The sequence below is a fragment of the Suricata suricatta genome, chromosome 6 (assembly GCF_006229205.1).
Source record: "Suricata suricatta isolate VVHF042 chromosome 6, meerkat_22Aug2017_6uvM2_HiC, whole genome shotgun sequence".
NCBI lineage: Eukaryota > Metazoa > Chordata > Mammalia > Carnivora > Herpestidae > Suricata > Suricata suricatta.
This window is the reverse complement of record NC_043705.1, coordinates 25,980,870-25,991,770: the sequence shown is the minus strand read 5'-3', so window position 1 is coordinate 25,991,770 and position 10,901 is coordinate 25,980,870. Positions and strand designations below refer to the sequence as shown.

General features: G+C 39.8%; 1 protein-coding gene across 1 annotated transcript in view; it reads right to left on the bottom strand.

Annotated features, from left to right (window-relative positions):
* Positions 1 to 10,901, bottom strand: part of CATSPER3 (cation channel sperm associated 3) — a 31,021-nt gene that overhangs the window by 7,770 nt on the left and 12,350 nt on the right. The window contains exon 3 of the mRNA XM_029941942.1: positions 1,805 to 2,044. Within this exon, the coding sequence (XP_029797802.1) occupies positions 1,805 to 2,044 (240 nt within the window). The remainder of the gene's footprint in view (positions 1 to 1,804; positions 2,045 to 10,901) is intronic.

Genomic DNA, 10,901 nt, shown 5'->3' with positions numbered 1-10,901 from the left:
AAAAAAAAAAAAAGATTCTCCCCAGCTGCAGGGACAGCTCTGCCCCAGGGCTCTCTCAGTAGCGTGGGAAGCCAGTGCAGGAGTCCTGATGAAGATGGGTGGTGATGGAGAAAAGATGATGGCTGCAGGAGTGAAAAGATGTGGGCAGGTCACACTACCTATGTAGAAGGCCATGCAAGAGGACTTTGAGACAGAGGTGTTAATGCCAACACTCAAACTTATGATCTGGCAATTGAATGGGTTTGGAGTGCACCCTTCACAAAAGAACCCAATGCAGAAGGAGGAGCCAGGGTTTGGAAATTAGGTGGGGGGGGGGGAGGACAGTGATAATTTCCACTTTAGACAAGTTTGAGTTTGAGATGTCCAGGAGGCTGTGGGTCTGAAGGGCAGAGAGAGGCATGGGAGGGTGAAGACCCTGAAAAGTGGAAAAGATCACCCGAAGAGGGTAGGCAGAGTGGGAGGCGAAGAGAACTCAGGACCCAGTCCTGAGAAAAATAGCACATATGGGCCCAGTGAAGAAAGCACACACCTGAGCAGTCAAGTCATGCTCAAGAGGCTGGAGGAAAATCAAGAGAAGTCAGTGACAAGGGAGGCCAGTGGAACTGGCCAGTGGACTTGGTGACAAGGAAGTTATTGGCAACCTCAGAGAGACTAGATCCTTTGGAGGGAAGAAGCCAGAGCACAAATGACAGGCAAGGAAGTGGGCACCAGAAGGACAGATACGTCTTTCCAGGAGCTGCCCCATGAAGGGAAGGAAAGGAGGCCTGGCCTATGCTGTCTGGGAGGAGCACACAGGCACATGACTGCACGAGAACATGCAATGAATGAATGCGGATCTGTGGCAGTGTGATCTCTTCAACATTCTCCTCATTCCCCCCCACCCCCAGGCCTGGGGCTGCAGAGTGTAGGGCCCGGGTCCTAGACAGACATGCAGCCTGGGCGAGGGGCACTGTCTCAGCACAGCAGGCTGACACACAGCCTAGCTGGTCAAATGTGTCCAAAGCAACCCCCTCCTGGAGAAGCACGGATACAGCGCACAGAGCCAGGGCAAACAACTGTGCCCAGGATGAATGCATAAGGACAGCTTGGGTCAGCTCTGAGGTTTTCTTCTGAAACCTTCTGAGCCAAAGAAAGACTAGTCACCCCATGACCAGTACTTCTAGAGCTGCCTGAACAAAGTCATGAGACCATTCCCATCAAGAGAGGGAGCAGATTTCTCATAGAATGGGGAAAGCAGTGAGTGGCCAGAGCCACCAAAAAACTGGAGACTCCTGGGAATGTAGTTCAAAGGGTCTGTACCGTAAGAAGTCAGCCCTGGGGGAGGAGGTCATCACAGTTCTTGAGTTCAAGTCCCGTATCAGGCTCTGTGCTGGCAGCTCAAAGTCTGAGCCTACATAGGATTCTGTGTCTCCCTCCCTCTCTGCCCTTCTCCCAGTCGTGTTCTGTTTCTGTCTTTAAAAAATAAGCATAAAAAAATAACTTAAAAAAAAAAGCGGCAGTCCCTGTGTAGCATGGGAGAGGGGAAAAGTTCAGGTGGCCACTGGAGTCAGACACACCTGTGAAATCTCATCTAACTGCGGAGTGACCGTGGGTCTCAATTTCTTCATCTGTAAAATGGAGCTAATAATACTTTTCCTCAGTTGTTTTCAGATTAAATGAGATAATAGTGGTAAAGATCAACCTGCCATATGGTAGGATTCAGTAATTGGATGATGGTGGTAGAATTATTATTTTGTCTGGGGCTAGTGGGCCGATAGGCCCTGTTACTCGCACTCCTAGACCAAGGTGTCCCCAGGCCACTCACCCGGATGCCACGGCTATAGGTGATAAGCTTGAGAACGCGCAGGGACTGGATGCCATCAGCAATGTGGAGGTAGGAGTAGTGCTTGACCTTGGATCTGTGAAGATCGTAGGGGATGAAGATGATGACAATAATGATTAAGTCCAGCAGGTTGTAGCCATCCTTCCAGTAGTTGATGGGGTCCACATAGACCTTCATGCAGAACTCAGAGCTATAGATGGACACAAAGAGGAGCTCCGAGACCTGCAGGGGTGCCAAGGGTTGGAGAGTCAGGCCAAGCCTCAGAGCCCCATAGTCCCGCCCCCTCCTGGCATGAGGCACCCAATCACGTGTGTGCATTGTGGGGGGGCAGATACTCCTAAGTCACCCATGTGAGAGATAGACCTGGGCAGAGTCTCAGGCCACAGTGCACACATGGTGTGCCTGATTCTCCTCTTTCTGAGTCTTCCCTCCTTTCGGCCCTAAGCCTGGGGCTAGGTTGGAACCAGGGTGCTTAAGAATGATGGACTGACTGGCAGACAGAGTGACCATCTAGGCCCTGGTATCAGCAACTCGACATATCAGGTGACCTGAATGCCAGCTTTCCCAAGGAGAAGATCCCAAGTTTTCTAGCCAACCTGAATATCCAAAATTTTAGTATCATAGATTAAATACTCAAATATCTACTAATAAGTATCAATCAATCACACATCCCGAAATCAGTGAAGGGAACTATTTCTGAAGGACACTCTTCTTTTTTTCTCATTCTTATACTTTATGAAATAATCTTATTCAAGTTCTTCTCATGCTTCTACAACTCCAGTGGCTCTGATTTTACCCCCGACCCCTACCCCCCAAAAAAGAACTTCTGGAGTTATCTAACTTTTTCCTTATCATCAGTGCATTGATTCACTGAAGCAACTCTGTTCACTAAGCATCTCCCATGAGCCAAGCAAGCACTGTCTGGGCATGGGAAAATGCAACAATGAACAAATACATAGACAATATAACATCAGATAGGAAGGAAAAGGAGGAAAGGAAATAGCCAAAGGGGATAGAGGGACTGGTCACGTCCGGGAGAGAGAGTCATGGCAGCCATAGTAGAAAAAGTGATGGCGAGTGGAGGCCTTGGAATGAAGCCATCATAAAAACTGGGGGCGAAGTTCCCAGATGTCAAGCACAGGGGTCCTAAGGTGAGAAAGGGTTTGTTCAAAGAACAGCAAAGTCAGCATGGCTAGAAGGGAATGTGGAGAGCAGAACAGGAGATGTCTTTGGAGAGGCAGGCCACATAAGGAGGGCCTTGTAGGCCTGGTGAGGGCTTTGAATTTTAACCTCCACCTTGGAGGATTTTGAACAAGGGAGTGATAGGAACTGATTTACATTTTTAAGAGAGCTAGGTGAAAAAGAGACTGGTGGGGACACAGGAAGTGGCATCTAACTCATCTGTGACATCTAACTGCGGGTCTCAATTTCTTCATCTGTAAAATGGAGCTAAGTTTTTATCCTAAAGGATATTCATGATCAACTTTTTTTTCTGCATCTCTTGAAATGATGCCATGCTTTTTCCTTTTAATATTTTAAGCCGGTTAATAAAATGTGTAGATTCTTCTAAAACTTGCCTTCCTGAAAAAACCAACTTGGCAATGATATAGCATCATTTTCATACATTTTCTAATTCAGTTTCCCAGTATTTTGTTTGGGATTTTGTGTCCACATTCATGTGATTGGATATAATTGTCTTTCTCATACTGTCCTTGTCTAGTTTGGCCATTAAATATACTGCAGAAATGAAATTCACAAAATGAATTCTCTGTGGGAAGGGCAGATGCACTCATTTATCTAACCAAACCAAGCGTTTTCTCTGTTTGGAATTGTATCTTCCATGAATATAAAACCATCTAATCCAGGTGAACTTGTAGGTTTTGGGGATGGAAAGTTTTCACAATGAACTCAATGCTTTTCAGCCAGTAAAAGACATATAAAGGTCATATAAACACTATTTCAGGTTTTTCCTTTTTTACTGAAAGTCAGTTTTGTAAGTTTTCTCTAGAAAATTATTTCAGCTAGGCTTTCCCTTTATTAGCATAAAATTATTAGATTTCTGATATCTGCGTTATAATTTTCCTTCTTAAACTCTAACACAATTGAGGGCTCCTATCTATCTTGATTGTGTCATGAAGAAAGTTATTTTATGATTGTTTTCTGAAATCTAACTTTTGTCTTTGTTGATACCCTCTATTGAATTTTTGTATTCGATTTCATTAATTTTTTCTTTACTATTTCTTTACTATTTCTTTCCTACCCTCCTTCTTTTTTCTTCTCCTTTTCCTTCCTTTTTCCTTCTATTTGATTTTATTCTGTTGCTCTTTTCCAACAGGTAAGCTCATTAGTTTTTTTAAAAAATTTTAATGTTTTATTTATCTTTTGATACAGAGAGAGACAGAGCATGAGAGGGGGAGGGGCAGAGAGAGAGAAGGAGACACAGACATGGAAGCAGGCTCCAGGCTCTGAGCTGTCAGCACAGAGCCTGACGCGGGGCTCGAACCCACGAACGTGAGATCTGACCTGAGCCTAAGTCGGAGGCTTAACCGACTGAGACACCCAGGCGCCCCTCATTAATTTTTAAAATGGAGATATAATTCATGTACCGTAAAATTCACTATTTTACAGTATAAAATTCAGTGGGGGTGTGAGTTGTATTTATAACCTTTGTTTTTGTTTATAGCAAAAATATATATAACATGAAAATTATATTTAACCACTTTAAGGTGTACAATCAATGCATTGAAATTAAGTGCATTCACAGTATTATACAACCATCACCACTATCCATTTCCAGAACTAGTTCATTCTCCCACGCAGAAGCTCTGTCGCCATTAAACAGTAACTTTAGGTCCCCTGTCCCCTCTCCTCTCTCCCCTCTCCCCTAGTACACTCCATTCTTTCTGTCTATATGAAGCTGCCTATTCTAGGTACTTCACATAAGTGAACCATATAATAATTTCCTCTTTTATATACTATATACTAAGTTTATTTCATTTAGCATAATGTGTTCAAGGTTTATCCACGTTGTAGCATGTATCACAATTTCATTCTTTTTTAAGGCTGCATAATATTCCATTTCGTGTATACACCACACTTTATCTATTCATTGACCAATGAACACATGACTTGCTTCTACCTTTTGGCTACTGTGAACAATGTTGCTATGAACACTGGCATACAAGTATCTGCTTGAGTCCGTGTTTTCAATTCTTTTGAGTACACACCTGGGGGTATTGCTGGATCATATGGCAATTCTATTGAGAAACAGTTTCTATTGAGAAACTGTTTTCTAAAGTGGCTACATGATTTTACATTCCTACCAGCAATGCACAAGTGTTCCAATTTCCTAACATCCACATCACCAACACTTGTTTTTTCCAGTTTTGGAGTTTTTGTTTTTATAATAGCTATCCTAGTGGGCTTGAAGTTGTTTTCACTTGCATTTTCCATTTTTTAAATATTTATTCATTTTTGAGATAGAGAGACAGAACATGAGCAGGGGAGTGGTAGAGAGAGAGACACATACACAGAATCTGAAGCAGGCTCCAGGCTCCGAGCTGTTAGCACAGAACCTGACATGGGGCTCAAAACCACCAACCGTGAGATCATGACCTGAGCTGAAGTCAGATGTTCAGCTGACTGAGCCACCCACGTGCCCCCTTTGTACATATTTTTCATATTGGGTTGTTTATTTTGTTGTTATTACAGTTCTTTTGTTGCCTGTGCTTTTGATGTCATACCCAAGAATCTACTGACAAATTTAAGGTCACGACCATTTTCCCCTATCTTTTCTTCTAAGATTCTATCTTTTATATTTATGATGTTGATTTATTTTGAGTTAGTTTTTGAATGAGGCATGAGGTTGGTGTCCAACTTCACTCTTTGCATGTGGATGTCAAGTTGCCCCAGAATGATTTGATGAAGAGGCTATTTTTGCCCTAAATCAATGGTCTTGGTACTCTTGTTGAAAATCAGTTAGTCATACTTACGTGATTTTATCTCTAGGATCTCAATTGTATTCCATAGGTCTCTGTGTATCTTTATGCCAGTATCATACTGTTTTAATTACAATCTCTTTGTAGTAAGCTTTTTTTTTAATTTTTTTTGTTTATTTTTGAGACAGAGCACAAGTGGTGGGGGGGAGCAGAGAAAGAGAGGGAGACATAGAATCTGAAACAGGCTCCAGGCTCTGAGCTGCCAGCACAGAACCTGATGTCGGGCTCGAACCCACAGACTGCAAGATCATGACTTGAGCCGAAATCAGACACTCAGCCGACTGAGCCACCCAGGTGCCCCTCTGTGGTAAGCTTTGAAGTTAGAAGTGCAAGTCCTCCAGCTCTGTTCTTCATTTTCAATACCGTTTTGCCTGCTCACGGCACTTTGCACATCCATATGAATTTAAGAATCTACATTTTTTTAAGCTATTGAAATTTTTATAGAGATTGCATTGCATTTGTAGACCACTCTGGAAAGTCTTAGTAACAAGCCTGTGTTTAAAAATTTTTTGTTAACATTTATTTATTATTGAGAAGCAGAGCATGAGCATGGGAAGGGCAGAGAGAGGGAGAGACACAGAATCTGAAGCAGACTCCAGGCTATGAGCTGTCAGCACAGAGCCCAACGCAGGGCTTGAACTCACAAACCACAAGATTGTGACCTGAACCAAAGTCAGATGCTTATCCAACAGCCACCCAGGAACCCCCTTAGTAACAACTCTTAACAAGTCTTCTAATCCATGAATATGGGATGTCTTTCAATTTATGTAGATCTTATTTCTTTTGACAATGTTCAATAATTTTCAAAATATACATCTCTCATTTCCTTGGTGAAGTCTAGTACTAGGTATTTTACTATGCTTTTTATTAAATATTTTGGATGCTTTTTAAATTAGTATTTTAGAGAAAGAAAGAGAGAATGTAAGCAGGGGAGGGAGAGAAACAAGTAATCCTAAGGAGGCTCCATACTCAGCATGGAGCCCAAAGCAGGGTTCAATCCCATGACCTTGGGATCGTAACCTAAGCTGAAATCAAGAGTCAGATGCTCAATAGACTGAGCCACAGAGGTGGTCCTTGACGCTGTGGATGCTTGTGTAAATGGGATTTTCTTAATTTCCTTTAGATTGTTCATTGTTAGTATATAAAAATACATCTGATTTTTGTTGTTGACCTTGTGCCCTGCAATTTTGCTGAATTTAATGGTCCTAGTAGGGGTGTGTGTGTGTGTGTGTGTGTGTGTTCTTTAGGATTCACTATACATAAGATGAAGTCACATGCAAAAAAAAAAAAAAAAAACCTCAATGTTTCCTTTCCAACCCAAATAACATTTTTTTTCCTTTTCTTGGGTAATTGCTCTGGCTAGAACTTCCAGCATAATCTTTGGTGAAAGGAGGGATCTTTGTCCTGATCCTGATCTTAGTTAGATTAGAAAGATTTTCAGTCTTTCACTACTGACTATGACTTCAACTGTGGATTTTTTTCATAAATATCCATTATCAGGTTAAGGAATTTCCCCTCTATTTCAAGTTTGTTAAGTTTTTTTTTTTTTTAATCATGAAAGGTTACTGGATTTTGACAAATGCTTTTTCAGCAAGAACTAATGAAAACATACATTTTTTTCCCCTTAATTCTGTTGGTGTATTACATTGATTGACTTTCATATGCTGAAGGCATTCCTGGGATAAATCTAAGAATGAATCAATGGTGTTATGATCATGGTATATAACCCTTTTAAGTATGATGCTCAATTCAGTTTGTTAGTATCTCCATGAGGATTTTTTATCTATCTTCATAAGGAATATTTGTCTGTAGTATTTTTTCTTGTGATATCTTTCAGTATCAAGGTAATCCTGGCCTGATGTAATGAATTCAAGTATTCCATCCTCTTCTATTTTTTAGAAGAGTTTGATAAGGATTGGTGTTCATTTCAATTTCTTTTTTTTTTTTTTTTTTTTTTGAGAGAGAACGGGAGAGAGGCAATGGGAGAGAGAATCTCAAGCAGGCTCCCTGACAGAGGGCTCGATCCTATGACTCTGAGATCATGACCCATGCCAAAATCAAGAGTTGGACACTCAATTGATTGAGCCACCTAGGTGCCCCCATTCTTCTTTAAATGCAGGGGAAAATTAACTAGTTAAGTCATCTGGCCCTGGGCAGATCTTTGTTGGGAGGTTTTTGATTTGTGATTCAACCTCTTTATATAAAATCTAAAAAATAGTTTTCTATTTTTTCTCTTGAGTCAGTTTTGTCATATGTTTCTAGGAATTTGTTAATTTCATCTAGGTTGTCTAATGTGTTGCTGTACAACTGTTTATAGTATTCTCCTATAAACCTTTTTATTTCTATGAAGGCAGTAGTAGTGTCCCAACTTTCATTTCTATTATCAATAATTAGAGTCTTCTCTTATTTTCCTTAGTCAATCTAGCTGAAGTCATCAATTTAGTTGATCTTTTCAAAAAATGAAATTTTGGTTTTGTTGATTTTCTCTATTCTCAATTTCATCTCACTCTAATCTTTTTTATTTCCTTTCTTCTGCTACCTTTGAGTTTGGTTTGCTCTTTTTCTAGTTCCACAATGTCTAAAGTTAGATTGTTAATACAGGATCTTTTGTCTTTCCTAATGCAGGCATCTACTGCAATGTATTTCCCTCTAAGCATTGCTTTTGCTGCATCCTGTACATTTTATCATGCTTTTCACATTGAAGTATAATTGACATACAATGTTATATTATTTTCAGGTGTACATCAGTGATTTGACATGTATATACATTGTGAAATCCTCACCACGGTAAGTGTAGTTACCATGTGTCACCATACGAAGTTATCACAATACTGATTATATATTCCTTACGTGTTATGTTTTACATTAATTTTCATTTACCTTAAAATATCTTCTAATTTCCCTTGTGATTTTTTTGAACTATTGGTTATTTAAGAGTGTTTCCATATATTTGAACTTTTTCAAGTTTTCCTGCTGTTACTGAATTTCAGTTTTATTCCATTGTTGTCAGAAAAGATACTTTGTACATTTTCAATATTTTTAAGTTTATTGCAGCTTGTTTTTGTGGCTTAACATATGGTCTATCCTGGAGAATGTTCAATATGCACTTAAGCAAAATTATTGTGTTTTCTTGATGAATTGACCATTTTGTCAATACATAATGTTGTTTCATGTAACCATTTTTGCCTTCGTGTCTATTTTATCTGATACTGGTACAGCTAACCCAGCTCTTTTTTCATTTATACTTGCATGGAATATCTTCCTTCTTTTACTTTCAACCTATTTCTTTTTAACATGTATTCATTTTTGAGAGAGACAGAGCATGAGTGGTGGAGGGGCAGAGAAAGCGAGGGAAACAGAATCTGAAGCAGGCTCCAGCTTTGTGCTGTCAAGAGGGCTCGAACTCAAGGACCGTAATATCATGGCCTGAGTGGAAGTTGGCTGCTTAACCAACTGAGCCACCCAGGCATCCCTATTTTCAACCTAGTTGTATCTTTGGGTCTCAACTAACTCTTTGGTAGACAGCATATATTTGGATTTTAGAAAACCCTTTCTATCCTAATTAGAAAGCTCAACTCCTCTGCATTTAAAGTAATTACTGAGAAAGAAGAAATACATCAACCATTCTATTTTTTTTATATACGTCCCACCTTTTTTGTTCCTTAATTCCTCCTGTATTGCTTCCTTTTGAGGTTTTTTTTTTTTTTTAGTTTACCACTTTGATTCCTCACACATTTCTTCTGTACATTTTTAAATTTATTTTTGTGGTGGTTACTCTCATGATTAAATTAAGCTGCTTCACTTTTAACAATCCATTTTTTGTTCATACAACCTTAGCTTCAATAGTATATAACAATTCTGTTTCCTCAGAGCTTCATCCTCTCCCTTATGTTTTTGTTGTCACAAAATACATTTTTTAAAATTTTTCTGTAATGTTTATTTATTATTTTGAGAGAAAGAGAGACAGGGTGTGAGTGGGGGAGGAGCAGAGAGAGGGGGATGGAAACAAAGAATCTGAAGCAGGCTCCAGGCTCTGAGCTGTCAGCACAGAGCCTGATGCGGGGCTCGAATTCACAAGCCGTGAGATCATGACCTGAGCTGAAGTCGGATGCTTAACCAAATGAGCCGCCCAAGCACCCTACAAAATACATTTTTATACATTGTGCACCCATTAACTATAACTGTTTTATGCATTTATACTTTAAATCATATATAAATATACATACATATATATATACATGTATATATAGTTAAAAACCAAAAATACAATAATACTGGCCTTTATATTTACCTATGTAGTTACTTGTATCAGTGGATTCAGGGCTACTGTCTAGTTTCATTTCCACATAAAGAACTACCTTTAGCACTTCTTTAATATCTTTTTTAAATGTTTAGTTTTGAGAGAGAGAAAGAGTGAGAGCAAGGGGAAGGCAGAGGGGGCAGAAGATCTGAAGTGGGCTCCACACTGACAGCAGTGAGCCCAATGTAGGGCTTGAACTCATGAACCATGAGATCATGACCTGAACTGAAGTCAGATGCTCAACTAAGTGAGCCACCCAGGTCCCCCAGAGCAATCTTTAGCATTTCTTGTAGAAGAAATTCTACAAGCTCTTATATATCTGGAAATGTCTTAATTTCTCCCTTATTTTTTGAAAGACAGTTTTGTTGGATATAGAATCCTTGGTCAACAATATTTTTCTCTCAGTACTTTACATCTGTCCTGTCAACAATAGCCAAAACATGGAAAGAGCCTAAATATCTATCACCTGATGAGTGGATCAAGAAGATGTGGTAATGACAGCTTTGTAGTAGAGGTTAAAGTCTGGGATTGTGATGCCTCCCGTTTTGGTTTTCTTCTTCAATATGACTTTGGCTATACAGTCTTTTGTGGTTCCATACGAATTTGAGGATAGGTTGTTCCAGCTTTGAGAAGAATGTTGGTGCAATTTTGATGGGGATTGCATTGAATGTGTAGATTGCTTTGGGCAGTAATGACATTTTCACAATATTTATTCTTCCAATCCATGAACAGGGAATGTTTTTCCATTTCTTAGTGTCTTCAATCTCTTTCATAAGTTTTC